At 42.4% G+C, this 24233-nt stretch overlaps 1 protein-coding gene across 2 annotated transcripts in view; it reads left to right on the top strand.

The window, feature by feature from the left end:
- DDC (dopa decarboxylase) overlaps positions 1-24233 on the top strand; it is a 423065-nt gene that overhangs the window by 369865 nt on the left and 28967 nt on the right. For both annotated transcript variants that reach the window (XM_085607298.1, XM_085607299.1), the window contains exons 11-12: positions 318-337; positions 24063-24161. In XM_085607298.1, the coding sequence (XP_085463424.1) occupies positions 318-337; positions 24063-24161 (119 nt within the window). The remainder of the gene's footprint in view (positions 1-317; positions 338-24062; positions 24162-24233) is intronic.

Below are 24233 nucleotides of genomic sequence, written 5' to 3'. Positions count from 1 at the left end.
ACCACACTGCATCAATACACTCAGAAATATGCATATCATAATGTCATGAAAAATCCTGGCTTTCTCACAGTTTCCTAATTTCGCTTCTGCTTGGAGGGTTTTCCTTATTTGCTACTCTTGCTTGCAAATTGCAACCAATGTGCATGTCATAATGTGCACCTGTCAGGCAACATTTCCTGCACACAGCCTTTCACAATTAGCTCCTCTTAAACCCTCTACAGAATAAAGAACATAAATTGAACTTTTAATATGATCTGATATGCCCTCCAGTAACATCCAGTAGCCATCAAATAAACTGTTATGTTGTTTTATTGCAGGGCTCATCACCGATTACAGGGTACGTATCATGTTGTGAACAAAGTGCATATGTGTAAGTTACATTAACAATTTTCAAGTGTGTGCCCTGGTTGTCACATCAAAATGATTTCCCATCAACCAATCAAAAAGTGTTTTTTTTAATGTCTAAGTGTTTAATGGATCTTAGATGTAAACCAGAGTAATAGATAATATAATGCGTTTGTATGACTGTTTAGTGGGCGCAAATCCCTGAACAAATAATGTATGCATCAGGCCGGGGGTGGTATTTGCACTTGATTTACTGGATGTGTTATTAACACATGCATACAAGTTAGCATAGGTAGTTGCTACCAGGGACAATCAGATGATAGCTAACTGTGCTCGCATTTGCCATTCAACTTCCAATCAGAGTTTCATAGAGACAGAGGCCATATTGAGAAGTCTAATTTACCTGGTTAACCTAATGTTTCTGCTAATTATTAAAAGTTTAACATTTATTTACTTGTCAGTTGGACAGGAGATAGAGTGTATTTTCGCAGGTCAATATTGTTTTGTAAAGTGTAAATGACAGAAGGGGAAACTGCAAAGACCATCATATTTGTTCTTGCAAAGTATCGAATAATAGCATGCTTTTGTGGCTCTAAAGCTCAGAACACCATATGCATTTAAAAGATGCTTTATTGCAAATTGAAACACGGATACAGAGGAGCGCCGAAATGCACAGCTTCACTCGCGCCATCCTCTCAACGCCTCTCCCTGGAAGCTCCATTCCAAGGAGAATGCGAACCAGCAGTGCACGCGCCAGAGAACACAGCCGGTGAGGACAGTTACACTAGGCACAGTACTGAAATATAAATATACGCAATGGGCTATGAATGATGTGCAATGCCATCTCACTGCGTAATTGACCAGAGAATCATACGAGGACCAGGAATGGAGAAGAGTCACTTGAAAGGACGACAGAGTTCAAGTCGATAGAGCTAAATGGCTGTTTCGCCGTTTAAGGGTAGAATATTTGAATAAAACAGGGAGAAACAGAAGGAAACATTGAAATGTTGGAGCAGATGGCACACACCAGCTATTATTCTGCTTACACCGACTATTGTCGCCAATAGAGTTCCGAGCTATTCAATGTTTTCATAAAACATTATAGCCCACTGCTGGGGCTGGACCAGTCACTAAATGCCACCACCATTAGTCACAGGTGATGAGAGCCTATGACACAAAAGAGGGCATTAACGACTGGTGTAGCCTGAGGCTGTCTGTTTATAATCATATTTAAACATTACATTAATTGTGAGCAGGATTTTTATTCTTTTGCAGCTTTATGTAGTGCATACTTGGCTCAAGGGCATAAGAGCATTTTACATGAAAACCAGATTACAGTACACATTTGTAAGCACAGGAAGATTGTTAGAAATGGGGGTCTCTAGTTGGTAATGGCTTGCACCTTTGTCCAAGTAGGGACCCATGCTTCTAGACATGGTAAGAAAGTTACGCCCTTAGACAACCCCTGCTCACCTCCTTGGTAGCTTGGCATGAGCAGTCAGGCTTATCTCAGAGGCAGTGTGTAAAGCATTTGTGCACACATACAGTAACACAGGGAAAACACTACAAATAGACACCTCACCAGTTTCGAAAAATAGGAAATCTTTATCTAAACCAAACAAGATGAAAACAACAAAAATCCACCATACATATGTCAAGATATCATCAAAAATAGGTTATTCACAAAGATAAAGTTGTCCAATGAAAATCCCAAAGTACGACGCCAACCGCGTGGTGCATAGGCCAGGCACTGAGTCGCAAGGACCCCAAGAACAGTACTTTGGCAAACGTTAAAAACAAAGATGATGCCCGTCGTCAGGGAGATGATGCGTTGTTGACGCTGGGCAGCGTCAGTTCCTTTTGACCAAAGGGGAGTAGAGGCGTTTGTTCCTTATGACCACAGGGGAGGTGAGGCCTCGGTTCCTTACTGCGATGCAGGGGAGGTACGGCATCTGTTCCTTACTGTTATCGGGGAGGTTACGTCATGATGGCGGTGAGGTGTCGGTTCCTTTCAACGGTGCGGGGTAGATGGATTAATTTGTGAGATCGCCCATGTCAGGTATCGGCTCTGCAAGGATGAGGCACCGGTGTCTATAAAGTCGGAGCTGCAGTACGAGTCAGGGTGATGCATCGTGAATGTTACGAGCGGTGCCCTTGGCTCTGGTGTAGGCAACGGCCTTGGTGATGGCGTTAGAGGCGATACAGTGCGGCGTCAACAGGCAGCCTGGCTGTGGTACAAGTCGGTTCGGTGCTTCGAGCACTTCACGAGCAGTGCCTGCTTCTTCGTTTTAGGTCGCAGCATCAGTGTTGCTTTTTCCCTCTGTGACAGCTGAAACAGCAGTTCCAGGTGCAGGAGGACAGAGGAAGTTAAATTGCTGTGTCCCTGAGACTTCAAAACAGGAGGCAAGCTCTATACCAAGCTCGTGGAGATCTTCTTCAAACAGGATGCACAGCACAGTTTAGTCTTTTTCCTCTCCTTGGCAGAAACAGCCACTGCAGGCCAGCCCAGCACAGCATCCACACAGCAATGTGGCAGTGTTCCTCCTTACAGCTTTTCCAGCTCTTCTCCTTGAGAGAGGCTCCTCTTGGGTCCACAAGTATTCTAAAGTTTGTGGTCTGGGCCCCAATATTTATACCACATTTTCCTTTGTTCTTTGGTGGCAAAAAGTCTCAGCTCATTCCAAACCAGTTCTGGCCTCTCTGGCCCAGCTTCTTGGCAGGAGCAGGAGGTGGAGACAGCATTGTGCACAGGAGACAGGGCCTATTCAGGTGCAAAAAACTCCTACCCCAACTCTAAATACAGCCCAGGTCTATTTAGCTTAGCTCTGAGTCATCCAGGAAAGGAGGGATTCACCTGAACACCCCAGTGGCTGTCTACAGTGAATGCACATCCCCAGCTCCTGTCACTCCAATTCCAGACAGTCAATACACAACCCAGCAGAAGTACACAGGATGGCTAAGCAAGAAAATGCCTACTTTCTAAAAGTTGTTTTTCAAAACCACAATTTAAAAACCATCTTTACTAAAAGTTGGTTATTAAATTCTGAGTTCAGGGAACCTAAACTCCAGCTTTCTATCTTGTCCCCATGGAAAGCTCTACACTGTAAACCGTTACAAAGTATACCCCAAGCTATTCTATGGAACAGATATCATTTCAATAGTATAAAACGAAGTACACAGTATGTCACACACCCAGTACATGTCCTACCTTACAGATATACTGCATCCTGCCCATGGGGGTACCCAGGGCATACCTTAGGGGTGAATCACATGTAAGAAAAAGGAAGGTTAGGGCCTGGCGAGTGGGCACACTTGAAAGGTCAACATGCCAGCAAAAACTGCACGTAGACGCTGCAGTGGCAGGTCTGATACACCTTTGAAAGGCTGCCTGTGTGGGTGGCACAATCAGTGCTGCAAGTCCTCTAGCAGCATTTGTTTTACAGGCCCTGGGCATACACAGTGCATTGTACCAGGGTCTTAGCAGTACATCAAGTAAGCCAATCATGGAAAACACTAATCCATAAACAGAATTTATACAGGGAGCACTTACACTTTGGCACTGATCAGCAGTGGCAAAGTGCCCAAAGAATCTAGACCAGCAAAAACGAAATTCAGCATACAGCAAAAATACAGGAGGTTTAATTAAGATTTAAATGATTGGCCCACGATTGCAGGATTTTGAGCAGAGGCAGGGTCTCAAACTTTGTTCCCCAGTTCCAAAGTCGGTAGCTCTAGCCATTAGGCCACATCTCCTCCCATAACTAAAGAGGAAAAAACAAAACGGAAGCATTGGAATGCTGAAACAGCCACTTTCTGCCTTCTGCCACTCCATTGCCTTCATGGAGCGCCCAATATTTCAATGTTCTAAAACTAAATTCAAATTGTATTTTCACTGGAAAATGTCTACAGGTTAGAACATCTGTTGTTCCCCCAATAGAAGGTGAGATCGTGGTATCTCCTGTTGTTTCCCCAATAGAAGGGAGATAGTGGTATCTCATGCAGAATATGGAGTGCAGCTTGCCAAGTTATGTTCTTTGGTTCTTCCCTGCCTGCTGCCATGTCCTGCCGCCCTCTGTTGCTGATCTGTTGAACTTTGTGAATGTGTAGGAGAAAAGTCTGCGCCATTTTTTATTCTTGTGCTGCGCTGAAGAGTGGGACAGTTCAAAGGAAAAAGCAAGGTTAAGTGAGGAAAATAGTGCTGAAGGAAAACTCCTTTCCAGTGATGTCATATAGCAAGTGGTGGGTGGCTTGTACTCCGGGTAGTAGGGCAGGGCGCACAAAAATAAAAAAACTAAATAGACTTACCTAACTTACAGTGCAACGTCCTGCTCCCTCGGGTGATTTCTCGAAGCTCCAGATGCAGGAAACTATACTACCCATTCCTGGCGCTGATCTCACAGCATGAGAGCAGCGGCAGGATTGGATAGAGCAGACTCTCTCAGTTCTGCTAAGAGCACTGGAGGACTGCGCCTTCTCTAACCCAGCTGTCTAAGACAGCTATGTTAGAGAACTTTAAAATGCTCATATCTGGCTGGCCATCCTAACATGGCTGGCCAAAGAGACATTCACATTTTAAAGCGCACAGCTCCCTGCTGGCCCTGCTCCGTCCTGACACTTAGTTCAGGCATGTTGCTGAAAAATAAAATGGCAATAAATATAATTATTATCATTTTATTTTTCAGCTCTGGGGCCTGTGGGGCAACGCTCTCCTGCTCAAATGGTGCAAAGGCCCTGCTTATAGCACCCGCTGCCTCATATTCTTTCCTTGAGAAAAAAGCTTGAGGAACCACACTGGTGACTTGATACCTTGTAATTTCAGTCAGTCATAATTCCTTTATTTGACACACACGTAATAAAAGCACATAATACATCAATCGACAATTTAAAATTAAATAAAAACTAGGCCCAGTGGGAGCATTACAATCTTAAAACTATCATCTGGTCAGTAGAATTACCATATTACATTAAAAAAAATCCTACAACATACAGATGTAACTAATAACATAAATACTTAAGAAGCATCAAAGGACCCATACTGCTTCAGAATACTTAGGGCAACTCTAATGAAGTTTAAAATGGCAAAACAAACTTCAGGGGTTTACTAATTGTTGTAAAAACAATAAAGCAAGGTGGTGTTGTCTAATATTTACGGCACGTAAGTGAGGAACTAAATATGCTTTCGGAGATGAGAATAGAGCTTGCAAAACATTAAAAGTGACTAATGCTTTGGTGCTGAGACCAGTCACAGGGGCAGATAGGAAGTTGGTCAACAGAGTCAGGGAGAGTGTTTGGGGTGTTACATCCCCCTAATAAATGTATTTTCTGATGAATAGTTGGGTACAGGTGCTTTTGTTCGGGTATGATGAGATGTCCGTTGGATTTCACCTGGAATTTTTACATACACACAGACAAAAACGCACACACTCTGTCCTCTGTTTTGAACGTCCTCAAAAATATGGGTTATCTTACAAAATATTGTGCTTTCTCTCTTAGTACTCCTCTCCCTTTCCACTGCCCTTAGGCCGCACTCAGGCACACTGTTTTTTGTATAATGTATTTAAACATTATATGCCAGCCTGATTATGTGAAAATCTGAAGCTCACCTCCCCCAATCCTAATGACCAAGCAACGCCCCTGTTGGTCAAACCAGGTTCCCTGAGAGAGAAATGCAAACAAAAATGCAGGGTACTTAATCTAACCGGGTAAGATAAAACCTATGCTGAGGGCTAGAAATAAGTATCTGTTTGGGTTCAATTCTCTGGGATATGCAAACAACGAAATGAGCAGCAACAGTCTGCATAGATTTCACCTTCTGGTTCTACATCTTGTCTTTACAGCAAAAATAAAAAAACTCAAAGACGCTTTCTGAACTGTACTAAGCAGTGCAGGGTAATAATAATAATCCGATACGCTTACCTCAGTGAATGTGCGCTTTAGATATGAAAACAAAGCGATTTTTGCCACGTGATCAAGTGCTAGCAGATGAGTAAGAAGTACCATTGAAAAGAGTGCGTCAGATGAAAGCCAGATTTTATGTCACAGACACAACAGGACCAGGCCAACTAGGTCCTCAAGTTAATTTATCCTGATTTTGTTGTGACAGATAGCATTCACTGTGCGCTTGGGGACTGCAAGGAGGCGTGCAAGGAGGCATGCAAAAAGCTATTCCAGCCATATAAAGTGCTAGAGGATTGTGATAACCCCAGCCCCATAGAAGGATACTGGCATACATTTAGATTTGTAAATATGTGTAAGTTCCCTCACTGGCTTATGTCAAACCCTGGCAGCAATCCTGAGCACAGTTTCAATGGATATCACATACTGCATGTATCTCAGCTTAATTAAATAACCCCATTGTAAATCATCATCAAAGAGTATACCTAAATAGTTAAAATGTCTGCCCCTGTTTGTTATTTCAGTCTGAAAAGTTATGTGATGTAAGTGACAGAGCAGCCTGTGAAATATTCTGGAAAAAGGCTCTTAGGGTCATAGCCTTAAGATCAATTTTAGTTTTTTTGTAGGACGTTTCTTGAGCCAGTTGCTTGCTGTTCTCTGTTTCCAGTTCTGAGTGCCACCAAACAGTGCATAATACAAAACCAGTGAAGAGTAAACCATTGAATAAATAGGTAAGTAGGAAGATGCATGGGATCTACTTACCCTGACCAAAAGTTTGGCCCCATTGTGCATTCACTCTTCCATCTCCTCCACTTCGATATGATGAGATTACTTCACAGGCTATAAGGAACACCAATGTTTGTCCATTGAAAAGCCCCCTTGCTTAATGAAGCCTCTTCCTTAAGGAACTTACTAGCAGCCTCCTACTGCTTGAGATTGATACTATCCAGAAAAAGGGCATATGTAGTTGATAGGACTGTTAAATAAAAATTAAAAGGGCAGGAAAAGACAGGCTCCAGTAGGAACTTGAAATAGAGTGGAAGTCCACGCATTTGGACACAACCCCAACTGCAGAAATATATCATGTGCTTCCTGTTCTACTTTAAAAGTCTAACTCACTTAAGAAACTCACAAAAGAAAAGCCTTTCCCACAAAGAGATGAGTTCTATCAAATCACCATTTTAGAAACCATCTCAAATATACTGAGTGAGGATCTAAGTACTACGTCTCACTGTTGGATCTGATCCTTTTTGCAGGGTTATCCCCAAACGTTTTGCCTTGTTCCTCCTATTTCTCTGACCCTCTTTTGTTGGCTTTAGGACTCTAGGCACTTTACCACTGCTAATCAGTCCTAAAGTGCATGTGCTTTCTCCTTTAAACATGGTATGATTGGTTTACACCGGTTTGGCATATTTAATTTACCTGTATACCCTGGGCCTGTAAATTAAATGCTACTAGTGAGCCTGCAGTGCTGCTTGCGCTACCCACAGAAGTAGCCTTTCAAACCTGTCCCATGCCTGCCACAGCAGGGCCTGATTGCGCATTTTACTGCCACATTGACTTGACATTTAAAGTTACTTACCAAGCCTAAAATTCCCCTTTTACTACAAATAGGTCACCCCTAAGGTAGGCTCTAGGTAGCCCTATGGGCAGGGTGCTGTGTAGGTAAAAGGTGGGCAATGTGTCTTTATTGTGTGGCATGTCCTGGTAGTGAAAAACAGCCTATTTGGTTTCTCACTGCTGTGAGGCCTAATCCTCCCATAGGCTAGCATCAGGAATTCCCTTATAGGTACTTCGTGGTAATTCCTGATCTGAAAGGAGTAATGTTGACATGTTTGGTATAGTGGTGATAAATCCTCCTTACTAGTGTTGTTCATTTTACATTACTATCTCAGAAATGCAACTTTTAGAAAGTGGCCATTTATCTGTGCATGCAACTCTATTTGCTTTGCAGCCTGATTCCAATCCACATCTGGGCCTGGTTGACAGCTACGCTTTGTGCATGCTTTCCAGACTGCCATCACACAGGAAGGGTTGAGTGTGACAGGGTTGCATCTGTATAATTATGGTCTTCCTGGGCTGGGAGAGAGGGAGGTGGGGTGGACTTACATTTGTATAGGTTGTGTCCTGTCCTCACACAAAGGGCTGATTTACCCCCTACTGTATGTCTGGAGCCAGGGGATGGTGTGCACTTCTTAAGGTTCTTTTGAAGTTTCCCCTAGATCAAAGACATTTTGAGAATATGTACAGGGGCTCTGACCCCATAATTTTAGACACTGCATGGGACTTGCAACCAGACACTGCTGACTCTCCATACTGCACCAGAGGACTGTGGTGCTGCCAGGAAGATCACTACTTGGACTACCTTGCTTTGTTGTGCTGACTGACTTGCCTGCTTGGCTGCTGGAGAGACTGTCACTTTGAAGAGGAAACTAGTGTGCTGGCCTGCTGCTTGCCTCCTTGCTTTGGTGCTTCCAGTTGTTCTCCCGGGATTGGTGACTGCTCAGAATTGGCCATGGGACTCTGAGTCCGGACTCTCAAGTCACCTGCAACCAGCGCTTGGCAAGCGCTTCATTTGTCATTTGATTTGTCCTAATGAGAAGTGCATGGTGAGTGCTTTATGCCTTTTTTCCCAGAGCATATGGCGACAGCGCGGGGTGAGCGAACTGGTCAAGAATTGGTGCATGCTGTGCACTCTCATTGCTGTACTCTCTGAGCTGTGAGACCAGGTGGTTTTGGCTGTGCCTCGCCCCGCAGCCAAGAAAGAAGCTAGGAGCTGCTGGGTACTGTAACCCTGTGGCCGTCGAGGAGAAAGCAGCCCGGCTGTCATCCCAGTGGGTGGTTGGCTACTAACTTGGTGCAGTCAGGAGAGACCGAATGAGGTCTCCCATGCCCGCACCTGGCCAAAATATTTGTTTTCAAGCGGCACGACAGCTTATGACCAGAAGAGGTCTGTTACGTAACCTGCACCCTTGAGGCCCAGAAAGGGAACCACAAAAGGTATGTTCTGCTGGGTGGAGGCCCGCAAGGTCCGCTATGGGTATTCGGACCCGCACGACGGCCCCACCGCTCTTTGTGCACTGGGTGTATTTGCACTGCCCAGATCAGAAAAGGATAAGGGTACTGTGCTTGGTACTGCAGCTGCACCGCGTGCTAGCGGGCAGCTGCCATAGGCTGACACACATGGGGGACCCAGTGAGGTCGCCCTGCGGAATAGGTAGTGTGTACCCCCCGTGTTGGCACATACTTTGGGGGCACTTATCTGCCATAAGGGTGGCCGTAAGGGGTGAGTCTTCAACTGAGGCACCCTTAGGAACATGTTCTACATGAATATCCAGAAATTATCATCATAAATGTCATAGGTGAGCAGGTGTTCCTGTGCCCTGTGTTTGGGGTTAGCTACTGTATAACCCGAAAAAAGGAGCGCAGATGCACTGTGACCTAGGCATTATGGGGATGCATTGTACTGCATGCGTTATGGTCTCGTAATCTACTATATTTCATGCTCTGATATTGATGTATGTCGTTTTTACCTTGCACTGACAGGATAACGAGTATTATTTCAGGGACAGCATAATATGCACAGTAATGTTTTTCCTGATGCTTGCAATGCATAAGCTTTGTTTTCACGTATTGCACTCTTTGTGATGGTTGCCCATTGCCTGTTTGGCAAAGTAATTATTGGTTTATGTCGTTTTGGTATTGTGTAATATACAATACAGTCTATTTTGATATAGTATTCTGTGGAACCTCTTTTGTGGTGTATTTCTTGTGTTATTGGTATGAGTGTTTTGCACATTGCCTCTAGGATAAGCCTGACTGCTCTTGCCAAGCGACTGAGGGGGTAAGCACAGGTTAACTTTGGCTTGTAACTTACTTGTCCTGATTAGAGTGCTGGGTTCTTGCTGGCTTAGGTGCATATCCTAGCCAACCAGAAATCCCATTTCTAACACTCGCCCATCATACTAAGCAATAATGAGGCAGATGACTTAAATAGGAACACAGCCATCAAGCTAGTACTAGCCAATCATGAATGCATAATGACAAAGAATAACCCTCTAAAAGTGCAGGACCCAATCTTTTCTGAAAAAATAACCATAAGATAAGGTAGAATGAAGTGAAAACCTTCACTAACAAAGGAGTGCGAAGTTTGCAACTTCGCATTGGTGAAGCCGGGCAAAATTGTCCAACTTTTTTAAAGCAAAGTAACTCTGCCACGCGAACTGCAAAGAAGAATTTCTTGCCAGAGGATGTCCCTTTCAATTGTTTTACTTTCCCATGTCTTAGGCTCGACTGCAAATTTTAGTTTCTTACCAGTATCTATCCATATTGCCATTTATTTTTACTGTTTTACCAATTATGAACTTCTTTTCTGTACACGAATGGCTTATGGAGCTGAATGTTTTAATTTTCCTAGAACTTGTATTGTTGCTGCACCACTGGCACCTGAAGAAGTGTGTGACTGATAGCATTTGAAGGTCACCTACAGAGAGTCTCCTTGTCTCTTTCTTCTAGGGCACTATGGTGACTGCAATACTAATAATTTTAATATACCGTGCTATTTCAAGCTGCACGTTTTTTGTAGTATACACATACTGGCACACTAGACTCGTTGCCAGCCACAGACTTGAAGAACCGTTCCTATTTTGTACTGATTGGCACTACATTGTAAGAATTAGAGGTGGGGTCTCACTACGCTTTGATGTTATATTGGCAGTTGGTATACTGGAAGTAATATTTTGGTAGGTGATACTAACACCACGATATAGTGTTGTAAAGATATTGTGAATATATATACTCTATACATCTGTATAAAGTAGTTTCTAGACTGCAAGAGCCAGCTTTTAAGTGGAAGAAACTTCAGGAGTTTTCCCTCATAAATGTTTCTGGAATGTCCTGACTCCCTACCTGGCCCAAGATGTTTGGAGTCCCAAAAGGCAAATGTGAAGTTCTTTGTGTGTGTGTGCTGAGGCAGGGCAGCTCCTTTGAAGTGCAAGTGGAGGTGTGCACAGCTCCTCTCCTCGCATCCTGCTAGGATGGCCCATCCTGACAACACCTAATACTACTTTGTGTTAATGTCAGCGACGAATACACAACGGCCAACTACATCTTGGACCCTCAGACCCTCTCTTCAGTTCACTTCCAGATCTGTGTAGGACTCTCAAAGGACTGCCTTGCTGCCTGTGGCCTGCTATGTACTTCAGAGTACTGCCTTGCTTCTCCAAGAGGATGGCCTTGCTGCCTGAGGCCTTCACTGTGCCTTCAGAGGACTACCCTGATAACTGAGACCTGCTTTTCTGCTTGAACCCAAGATTACCAGAGTTACTCCATGGGCTAGTGGGCTGGTCTTCTGATTAGATCCTAAGAGACAGAAAAGACTCAAACGATCTTTAACCTGCACCTGGACCCAACCACAGCGAATCCGGACCCTCCAGGTGGTGCCTATCCAGTCCTGGCCCCTTGGAAGTGGTGCCAATACTGTCCAGATAGCTCACATCCAAAATGTTTGACTTAGAACATTTTCAGCCAAAACGTACCCTGAGAACCGAGAGGAGACTGAGACCTACCTGCTTGCCAATCTGCCCAAGGTGCATCGCCTGTCAACCTGACATCACGGTAGCTTTCTCTACTTTCTTCTCCGCAGCAACAAATCCTGTTCAGCAGCTACTCTCTAAAACAGCTGCTGGGTAACTCCAAATCATGAGTCCTCCAAGGGCTACCCGTAGTAGACCCCTTAAGGGTTATTGCCATCCAATCTGCAGCTCCTGGCCCCCAGCACTACTTTCACCAGCACCTCACTGTGTTAATTTTCAACTGCCACCTATACCTCACCCTCGGCAGTACTAAGTCCAACATTGTAATGATGACATCACAAAAGTTCTCAGGTCTGTCTGGTACTGCAATTATTCAGAAAAACAGCACCAAACTTTTCACAAGAATACACACTGATGAAATGAGCACAGTTAAAAACCATAAGAAATGTTGCTTTGACCCTTTTTTAGGATAAATGACACTGGGAACACTACAGAATACTAGCATCACTCTTGCTGAGCAATCTCTCCTAGGCAAGTGTTGGAATTGTTGCTCTCAAAGGTGCTGCACACCATCTCTGTATGTGCGCTGCATCATCTTTGTATTTCACTTACTCCAATGGAATGCATAATCACCTAAAGACTTTGTAGTCCTGCATTGATCAGATTATGTAAAAGTTTTGTGGAGGGAGCTTCGTCTATTCCAACAAAGATGTATTTTTTTCTTATGCAGTTGTTTCCAAAGACCCAAGAGGCTCATATCTAACAATTCAAAAATAATATGCTTTAAATCGCATATTTCAGAAATCTCTTTTAGTAGAAAGATATGAAAACATTGAGAGATCAGCCCTTCTGGGACCTAAGAAAAAACAGCTGTGCTGATGCTAGTTGTAGGAAAGTGAAGTATTATGTAGTGAGGCTGGTTAGGCTTCACTATGCAATACTCTCACAATACCCCAAATAGGTCCTGTGGATCCTCAATATTAATTACCTAGCTCAGTCTTGGTAGTGTGGAACAGTGCGAGCAGGGTTTACTAGAGGAGCATGTATTAAGCATTTTACTGTACCAACATGGACGAAAAAGTTTTTGACATGACTTGAAAGAAATTCAACACCAATTTATAAAAGTAGAACAGATTTTTATATAAATTAGGACATCAAAATGATCATAATCGGAGGAGTATAACCGTAGTTATGGATTTTAGAAGGAAAAATAAATCAGTGAAATTCACTACTTCAAAACTTTAACGTTGCGGTCAAAAGAGAAAATCACTAGTGACAATCAGTCACTTGCAGGTCAAGTCCAATGGAAACTACTGGAGGGTAAGGTGATGTGGGTCCCAGGACCAGGCCACAACAGTCAGTTGAATTTTACTTGGCTTGTTGGGCCCGTGGGCAGAGTTGTCCTGGCTGTCCCTGGTGCTTAAGCGGGAAACGTGGTTTTGCTGGTTTTACCACTTAGACTGTGCTGGTGTGGAAACGGATGCAAAAACTCGATAACGGGGTCACTGAGGTGATGAGTTGAAGATGCTGCATGGTTCCCGTGAGGCACAATGTCAACAAAAGATAGTGGTAGCCGGACTGACCACCAACAAGTCTTGGCAGTGGCAAGCTCAGTCTCGAGTTATTTCGATGTACTGGAGTCCAGGGGAATATGGTAGCCACTTGAAACTTGCTAGAGGTCAGGATTATGTTTCCCGCAATGCACTAGACCATTTAATTCCCACAAAGCACTAGACCTCGGCGGCCCCAATGGCCAGTGATTCTTTCGGTTCCGGGAGTGTGCTTTACCTGCGTGCTGCAGGGGTCTAGTACCTCTAGTCCATAGGAGTTCTGGGGTTGCCTTTGGCTCTCAGAGGGGTTCCTCTTTCCTGGGGAACCAGTCTCTGGTCCGAGATGATTTGCAACCATGCAGTTGCAGGGTGGTTGCCACAGGCTAAGAGTATTGTGCCTCTGCTTTGTGCGGGTCCTGAAGTCACAGATTTGGATCTCTTCTTTGTTCTTTGTTTTTGCACGCAATTCAGATCTGAGGTTCTAGTGCCATTGGTGCCCCTTAAATCCTAGATTAAAGGGCATTAAGGTTGTGGGTGCAAGTAGCTAATGGACTACTAGCCCCAGAGACTAATTTGCCCCTAATTCAGGGGTTGCAACCTTTGCAACCCAGAACCCTCTATTATGCCACTTTTAAAAATGGCGAAACCATCCTTAGCTGTACAGACCAGGTAGCCCACCCTAGGGTTGTGGCTAGCCTCTGTGGGTGTGCACCTCCTGACTACCTAATGTTTCCACCTGCCCTGGAGGAAATGTGCCTGGTGGCAGGAGGGTGGCTCTTTTCTCCTTTGGGAAGCAGCCTGGATGCATATCAGAGGCAGTGTAAGCTTTGAAGCTCATTCCCTTGATGTGCCACTTCACTAGTCATCCTGTCAGGAAGGGAAGTGTCCCTGCTTCCCCGTTAGGCCTTTATTTTTGCCTCCTGGGAGTGTTCACACCTCCTGGCTTTGGTTCCGAATCCTGTCTTGGTGGAAGCAGCTGCAGGCTGTCAGCCAGGGCACAGGAAAGGCTGGGACAATCAGGTGCGCAACCACTAAGGTTGCCACCTGGGGGCATGACACATTAAATCTGACTCTGTGAAGGAGTCAGATTTGATGAGACAAGTTGTTTGATACCAAACATGACACTTTTCAGTGTGATCATAATGGAGTTGGCAACCTCGAGGTGCCCGGGTGCCAGCTCATGTGAACTCTTTTAATAGTCCTTAATAGAAAGAGGCTACTTTAGGAACATATAAGCTTGCACTTATATGTCCACACCGTAAATTTAATGCACCCTGCCACCTGTGCTCAGAAGGCCTACCTTAGGGGTGACTGAAATATATTAAAAATAGTGCTGCGACCTAGCCACTCATGGTGGGGCACAGTCGAGTTTGAGCAGTTTGTACTGCTCATTCAGTTAGAAATGGCAAGACTGCTGTCATCTGTTTACTTGGGTCACTCAGGGTTGCCCAATCAGTGCTTCAAGTTCTGGTGACCCCTTTAACTGTCATTCCCTGGGTACCCCTGGTACCCCTTACCAGGGACTTATAAGGCAGTTAAAGTCCCTGCCAATTGGGGTTGCCAATTCACGTACATCATAATTAGGGAGAGAACACTGAGGCCTGGTTAGCAGGCTCCAGTGCACTTTCAGTCATAATCATCAGCATTGAGGGAAAAAAGTGTAGGGCTGGCCATACAAAAGGGGCACTTTCCTACACTAGTCAATATGCAAATTAAAGGTGCCGAAAAATAAGTTTTGAGAATAAGAAAGTTCCCTATGGTGTCCATAATTAAATGGGTCCTACACCTTGGGGCTACAAATTACCCTGATAAAGTAATGATAGGATATTTGGAAAAAGCTCTGGGCAGGAGATAAGCTTGAGAGAAGACAATAATTCCATGTTAAGTTTTTTGAAAAAATAATTTTGGTATTAATGTTGGAGTTTCATCTTTGGTGTCATAAAATTGGACATCTGTTGCTAGTGTTATGTTTCAAATGCTCTTGATCCATTATATTTGGGAAATCTGAGATACATCTCAGATTTCCTTTTTCCTCTTTTTTTCTTCAAGGCAGAGGGGACCTTGAAATACCCACCTCCACAACTGTCCCTCACAGTAAAACTTACCATTTTCTTTCCAATGACTCTCCACCTATTCCTACACTTACTGCAACCCTATCCTTATCACGATCCTAAACGCTATTTTATTCCCCATCATTACCCCTTACCCTAACTCTTGTTCTTACCCTTACAATAAACCTAACACTTACATTAACCCTTAATATAGCACTTACCCAAACCCTAAATGCAACCCAAATCCCATTTCCATCTTTAACCATAATCCCAGAAGTAAAACTGTACCAAACGCTTCCACTTACCTGTACCAGTTTTACAAGGTTTTTGTCTTCTGTTTTTTCCAAGTCCTAATGTTGTCCCCATATTTTTAACTTCCAAGATTTATGTCCAGAATAAAAGAAACATGCCCAAGACAACATACACTTCTTGTAGCAGCCATGGAATAGACAGCCAGACCATGAGGAGAAAGCCCAACATAAAGGATCCTTCTCATGCATGTACCCATCAGAAAGCCTCAGTAGGCAATCTGTACAGCCCTTGGACTATCAGGCACTTGTCATGCTGGCTGGATTGATGGATGGGTTGGTGGTCTACCAGTTATAGCGCTGCACAGTGGCAGGGTCCTCACAGTACCTTGAGAAGGAATTATCCATTTCTTCACACTTACTAGTAGTGTAGTAGCCAAGTGGTAGTGAACCAGGCTAGTGGAAAAAATCCAGCACAACATTCTGTCTCCTTGGATGCACCTCAGAAACCCAGGGTACCTGCAGAGTCTTGCAGCAGGCATCTTTGTGCACTGTCATCCTCAGAGTGACTATCAGGGTGACATAGCCAATCCCTGACAGTAAGCAGAGCTCCATCCATTATATATTATACCAGCCCTAGAAAGCAATACATAACACATTCTTGTCTATTGCTCTGATGTCGTTTCACACACTGTGGCTCCCATTACAAAATCTGCTGTAATTCTGATCAAGATGTTTACACAAGATATTGGCCTCTCTGGAATTCTGAGATTCCAAGCGGATCAATTGTGTGCCATCTTTAGCTGCTAAAAGTACTCAAAGACTAGTCAAACATCAGGGAAATTGGATGCATGTGACCTGGAATTACCAGTTCCATCAATTTTTCCTCATTACATTACTCATGGGAACATTGGGGCTTTTCAGGTTTGGATGTATACCCATAATCCGCGGCCAGGGCTTTTTGCCATCTGAGGTATGGGTGACTGTTTCCAGAAGCCACAATGTTACCACACAGTGTAAAATGTGGTAGGCAAGTACCCTTGGGAAGCTGCCATCTCCTCATAAAATAAAATCCAAAGTTATAAAAATCCTTACTGGATGAAGGCTTCAATTGATAGAAGAAAAATAAGAACTTGGAGTCCAAGAGTGAAATTTTTCAGGAAAAAGAGTCAGAATCGTCAAGAGGAGGGAGCAAGGAAACAAGCTAAGGAACACAGCTTTGCTGCAATGCACCCCCAGCCAGACTGAAGTCTTTATATAGGAAAGGAAGAGGGAAAGAAAACAACATCAAAACACCACATGGCAGGAAACTTAAAGGATTCTGAAAATCAGACATATACAAGAAAGAAACAGCCATGAGGGAAAAAAAGACAATGGAAACCTGAAGTGGACTAGGTGCTTTAAAATCACCTGCAAACCCTCAGACAGGTGACATGCCATTTTGTAGGAGCATGAAGCAACAGCTACTAGCCTTGGAGAATGTGGGAAGGCAGTCCCAGGTGAATGAAAAGCAGCTTGGCAGTGCAGACTTCATGCAGTGTCTTCTGACCCCCAGGAACCATGGAACCATGCAAGATTGTACGGGCCACAGAGACGTTGCAACTGTATATTCCTTCCTAGGCCCCAGGCTTGTTAGGAAAGGGAGAAAAAGTTAACAGACCCATCTGGACAGGAGAGGCAAGAGCCCAAGAACGATCACTAGCAAAAATACCTCTTCAGTGAACAAAAGACTGAACTCTGGAAATTCAGGAATCACAGATCTTGTAATTTCATATTCCGGGTCTCCATCCACCATAACAGTCGGGGGAGAAGAAATCAGACGAAAAGGATCAGTTACAAAAGGCTGTAACTGGGAAACATGAAAGGCAGGATGAATCTTCTAATAGAAAACAAAGCCTAAAAGCAACAGGATTTAATTGTTTTTGGTTATTCCAAAGGGCCAAAACATTGGGGACAAAACCGGACTTGCAATGTTCGAGTGGGCAAGCACCTGGAAAGACAGCCAAACCTTCTCTCCCACCTTATAGTTTGGGCTGGTTTTCTTAATTTATCAGTTTTAGCTTTCATAACATCTTTGGAATCTTGTAAATTCTGGCAATCATTTTGTCGATTGGATTGGGGATAGTAACCAGAGAACAGGGCTTGATGACTACCCAGGATAGAGCAAATTTAGCATCAGGACCTAGAATGTACTGAGAGTCTTTTTGTTAGAGATTATGGTGTCAGGCACCCCATGAAAGTGGAATATATTAGCTAGAAATGTCCTTGATATCATGGTGGCAGATGGAAGCCTCCAGAACAAGGAAAATTAGCCATTTAAGAAAAGAGGTCTATTGTGGTCATGATTACAAGGTTTTGTGCTGAAAGGGATAAGTCACCAATAAAGTGAGTGGAAAGCATGTGCAGTGAATGAGGCGGGACAGGCAAAGTATAGAGAAAAACAAAAGAATTATCGTGAACTGCCTGACACATTCCCAGAACCTCGTTTTGAAGGACTCTATTAAGGATGAATACGGCCTGCTTCAAAAAATAATGATTCTGGTGGCAGACCAAAGGAACTTCACTCTACCGAAGATCAAAGTCTTCCAGAGCGATCTCACCCTGAGCGTCTCTCACATTCTGTAAAAAGGAATGTGCCAGACAGATAACTTTGTCAGGAAGCAAAGGGACAGATGTCTCAAAATCCTCAACCAAAATATCCTGGCGGGCAAGGTATTGGCAAGAATGTTTTGTGCACCAGGGATGTGAGTAACATAGAAATCATGCTGAAACATTACATGCTCTGCAGAAACTGGAGGTTTCAATGTTCTGCCCAGACCCCAAAAAGTTAGACTGCTCTCATTAAAATATGTTGCCACTCCATGCAAGCATGCCTTAGGGCCCAGAGGTTGTGTTCCAGAACCGAATACAGCTGCTTACATGAATTCAGGACATGGGAGAGATAAAAAAAGAAAATTGGGATGCTCTGTGTTGTCCTCTTTTTGGAGCTGAAGTAGCACTGCTCCAACCACAACATTTGAATTGAATTGAATATCAATAGTCTGGGCAGATCTTGGTATCTGAGAATACGAGATTGGGTGAAAGCCTTCTTGAGATTGACAAAGGCCTGTTGTGCTTTAGGGGTCCGAGAAAAACTTTTGGTAAAGTTCTCCTTTTTCAAAGTGGCAAATATATAGCTACTCACATTGGGACAGCACTTAAACTTAGCCAACCCTAAAAACTCGGGGTCTCCTTAATGGACCTAGGTATCAGCCAGTCCAGGATTGCAGAGATATGAAGAGGGTCCATAGATAAACCACTACCAGACAGGCCATACTCCACATACTCAACTTCTGTTCTTTCAAATTCACACTTCTCAGCTTAGTGGTGGTCAATTAGTGGTTTTCCCTGAGACAACGAAAAATGGAACAAAGATGGTTTTGATGTTCAAGAAAGGAAGCAGATAAGATTGTGAAGTTGTCTATATGCACCACAATTAATTGGTTCAGGACGCCTGAGAATTTCCCATTAATCTCTGGAATACCGCTGGAGCATTGGGAAGCCCAAAGGTCATGACCTGATATTCATGGTGCCCAAAGGAAGTCCAAAAGACCCTCATCCACCCATCACCCTTCTTTATCCGGAGCAGATAGTAAGCTCAATGGAGATCTAACTTTGTGAAATATTTTGCACACTGATCGGACTCAGTGATGTCTTTGATGAGTGAAAGTGGGTAATGTTTCTTAATGGTGACCCTATTCTATCCGTGGTAATCAATACAAGGTCTTAGCACTAAAAACATCTTTAGGACAAAGAAGAGAGGCTCGCCATCACGGGATGTTGACCAGACAATCTGGCCATTCTGAAGGTTTTCATACAGATATTCCTGCAGAACCAGTTTTGCAAGCTGGGAAAGAAAATTATATCCTGCCATAAGGAATTAAGGCTCCAGGTATGGTCTGAATGGCACAGTCCAAAGCCCTACGAGGAAAGAGAGTCACACAGAAGTAGGCTTCTGGAAGTAATCAAGAAACTCATGATAAGCCATAGGAATGGGCAAAGTCTGAACTATAGTGGAATGAGACTGTAGTTCAGAAAGTTCTTGTGTCACTGGGGCCCAATAGCTCCTGCTTAAGAAACAATTGTCTCTACAGAACGCAGAGGAAAGAGAGGCAACCCGTCTCCCAACTGATGTAGGGGTTTTGTCATTCCAGCTAGCATATTCCAAGCACATTGGCATAGTTAGGAGATGTGATTAAATCAAAAGGCAACCATCTCTTCATGATTCCACTACAAAGAGACAATTAACAATACCTTTTTTGGAGGCGGACAAAAAAGCATATTGCAGTTGTAAATTTCACCACCTGAATTACTGAATCAACATTTGGGAGAAGTAATAATACAAACATATGCTTAAAATGGTGGACAATCGATTACTGTTGTATATTTACGGTAAAGTTTTTGGAATTCATTGTGATTTCCATAAAGGTCAGTACTCCACTCAAAACTTTAATGAGGCACGTGATGTATTTTGGCTTCAGTTTTATTGGTACTCAATCACTCTTTATGTAGTGTTTTTATCCTCTAAAACAAATTTATTTTTTAATAAAATTAAGTCTATGCTTTGCAAACGTCCTTGGTTTAATTTGCACAATATTGTTTTATTATAAAAATACTTTGACTTTAACCCCTTCGGTGCTCATGACGGAACGGTTCCGTCATGAGCCACGGTTGAGCTGTGCTCATGACGGAACCGTTCCGTCATGACCACGCCCGCGCAAGATTCCGTCAGCACAGCGGCGGAATCTGCGCAGCATGGAAGGGGTTAAAAGACCTCACACAGAACACCTTAGTGCAAACCATGCAAGTAAAAATCATTATGTAATTAAGGGCAATACTACACTAATGGGAAATTAACACACATAACACCATTTGAACTAACCAATGTGGTTTATGTAATCTAACACAGGATGATTATTGGATACAATGGGCCATCATATTACTTTCATCAGGACACATTTACTATTCTTTCTTCGGTTCTAGCACTTAAAGTGCAAGCACCACTTTTGGGTAGAGAGATGATATGGTCATGTTGGTGTAATGGCAGCCCCCTGAAGTTGACAGACTCCTATAGAGTTAGCAATTCCAACATGCCCATTGCTTTGGGATATATTCTTACCTTTTTGTCGACTGATTTTAAAGCATGCAAATGTTCTAAGCAAACCATTATAACTTTTTAAAGCTCCATAAATAAATGTTTATCTATTTTCAGCTCGTTAACATATCCACAAAATATTTGAAAACATGTTAACTTGTAGCACCATGCTGATTAAATTTGTAATTCTTTAGAAAAACTTAACAAATGTTTTAAACTATTCCAAATATTTTCAATAGAAATAGGAGTTATAATACTATTACAGTAAAAGTTCTACCTTTTGACTGTATTGGAAATCTTTTAGAACTTGTTAACTAACAGTTCTAAAACTTTTAAAATTGACTGTTACATAATTTGACACATTTTAAATATATCTGAAAGAAATTGTTAAACATTTTTACCAACAAAGCCAAGCATAACAATGTTAACATGGTGTTCAACTACAATCACCTTTTGAAGTGCAGCCGATATGTTAGAACTTATAAAACTAGAAGGTTCAACTTTGTAACACTCGTACATACTGTTTGAAAGTACTCTTTTTCCAAATATGAGCATTTCTGTTATTTGACCAGCAATTATAATTTAGAAAAATAATAGTAAACTTTTTATATAAGTCCAACAGTATAATACAATAGCTTAGAAATTTTTAACTGGCAGTTCAACACTTACTTAACACTCAATACCCATTTCTTTGAATTCTTATATTTTCAATATAGGATATTTTTTGTGTTGTGTCAAAACCAATAAATGATACAAAAGAAGAAAATATAGTCTGGCACTTCCACAGCCAAATATCACAATCTGACCAGTCTCTAACTTAGACATAAGATGGATAGTACCTGCAAATAGTTTAGGTAGAAATTATTAAAGCCATTTGCTAGTCCCAAAATACCTAATTAGACAGTTCAAAATTTTGTAAAAATATTTTCAAACTTTTTTTTCTAAAACGTAAAACATTAAAAAGAGTTCAATTTCATTTTGGTAACCCTATTGTGTTAAAGTTTCCCTAGTCACTATTACAATTGGTTATCCAAACATTCCTGCTTAAAAAAATTAATTATTTTAACAAATGTTAACCTTTTTAAATTCTCTACAAATGTTTAAGGAATTTCTAACTGACTACTCCTGTTTTTATCATAAATTCGAGCTGTTGTAATCAGTATTCAATTTCAAACAATAAACCTTAAAAAACACAAAAACACAAACGTAGAATTCGGAAAATGGTAACAGGAAAAGGAAGGAGCAGGGATATGAACGAGGTATGGAAAGAGGTTGGCAGAAGAGTGTGGAAGGGAGGGAAAAATGCCAAGACATACAAGAAAATGGGTCACCATTTGTATATTAAAAAAAGCAACACACAAATTGTGGAAATAGATTTGGAGACACTGAAGAGAAAAAAATAAGGGTGAATATGCAGTAATAGGAAATATGACTTTGGACTGTGTACTGCACGGCCCCCAGAACTGCCTTGAGTAAATAAAGAAAAAAGGCAGAATGGAAGAAGGGGAGACAAACTGAACAAGCAAAAAGGAGCAGTAGTAAAAAGGGAGGTTAAAAAAGTACCTAAGTAATGAAGAATATGCTCCCAAGTAGGTCAAGAGCATAATTGAGAACAATAGTGCAGTGGAAGAGAGGGGAAAGTGTCAAAAAGGAAAAGGGCAAATGTGTAAGCCTTAAAAAAAACTGTGTCAAATGCAAGTGCAAAATAAATGATATTGCTTAGATTGATTGCTAGCAAATTGTCAAGCCATTTATCATAAACATTCTATTAAGCATTTTAGGTTATATAGTTTTTCACAATTGCAATTCTACAAATTTCTTTTTCTCAAACAACCACCCTACTGGCTGAAATACTGTAAGGGGCTTGTTCAGGTCTTGGCGGAGCAGGAGCCCCAACATAGTCTGTCATCATAAACCTATGGCTTGGTGGCCCATCTGCCACATAGCCACTGGATCAAGGCTTTGAAAGCCCCACCTTAAATAAGGAGGTCCAAGGCATACATTTCCTCCTGGGATCACATTGCCTTACCTGGTGGTGTCAGTCAGGAAATATAAATATTATACCACACACTCAGGAAAAATTCATCCTGTGCATCAGGGCCATTGATATTGTGTTTTGAGGAAATAAACATCTGTGTTTGGGGCTTATTTATGCAAATCAACAATGAAATACCAACTGAGTGCCATGCAGGGTGGTCAACAGGGATGAATGATTTAAAGAAAATGCTCACACTGCAACTGAGGGAGCACTTTTGTCAAAATGATCCCTGACATGATGAGAGAGGGCTCTAATTATGGCAGGTGCTTCCCCACTTGTGGGTGGAGGCGAGAGCCTCTACCAATTCAGTGGGCTAGTGGGCATTCCAGCAATGCATAAATGCTTGCTTATATTTTTCTTTAATTGTGAGACTGAGGTCTGCAATTACCCTGCCTCAATAGACTTTATTATTTGTTGGCGTAGCACTCCATGTTTTAGTGTCGAAATATTCCTTATGACTAATTGACAATCAGCATGAGGGACTGTGAAACGCAGAAAGAGCCAACAGAAATGCTACAGTCGGTCTTTCTGAACCTCTGACATTGGTGTGTGAAAACTGAAATTCTCTTGTGATTACGGATTCATATTTTAAAAGTACATTGATTGGCACAGCTGAGCATCAGAAGAATTCAAACATAGTTCTCAATTCAATCTGAACTAAAACTTACAGAGTGTGGTACGTTCACAGCTGGAATGAGCACATGGTGAATGTTAAAATCCATAGAGGAATCCAGAGGATAGGGGTAACTAGGTAAGTTACACCTACTCATAGCAAAATCTTTGATAATTTGAACTGGATCTCAGAAGGCTGCCAGTGCTCCATGGGCACATCTCAAAGAATAATGCAAAATGCTTAACTGTTATGGGTGTGGAGTCTGCACTTGAATTGGAAAACAGGCTACTGGTGGACAGGTAGCAGACGGCTTAGAGACATTTGGTCTGTCTGTCATGGGAGGTCTGTAACAACAAGCAGTAACCATGGATACCACGTGCCGGCACTGCACCATCCTTTCTGAGATATGTGCCAAATTGATTGTGTCATTGTATCAATAGGAACAATCTGCGTCACTGTGCAATGTAAAACTAAAACATTTTTTAAAACATCATCAAATGCAGCAGTTGGAAAGTGTGTACAAATGATCTGTAAGATTATTTTGCAGCACTGGCATACGTATAAACTAAGAAATTGTCATTTGCATCTGAAAACATCATCTCTCTAAAACCAGCCATTGGTATTGACTCAAAGCTCAATAATGTTATTTTGCAGCATTGGCAGGTACCTCTGGGCCGCAGGTTCCGTTCCCTGAAATTGTGGTTTGTGTTCAGGCTGTATGGTGTGAAAGGACTACAGGAATACATACGCAAGGTAAATACATTTAATTATTGGTAATTATTTATTTTAATAATCTTTAAACTCCAATGAATGTTTATAAAACGT

This window comes from Triturus cristatus, chromosome 5_2 (assembly GCF_964204655.1).
Source record: "Triturus cristatus chromosome 5_2, aTriCri1.1, whole genome shotgun sequence".
NCBI classification, from domain to species: Eukaryota; Metazoa; Chordata; class Amphibia; order Caudata; family Salamandridae; genus Triturus; species Triturus cristatus.
The sequence above is the reverse complement of the archived record's forward strand: the minus strand, read 5'-3'. Positions and strand labels throughout refer to the sequence as shown.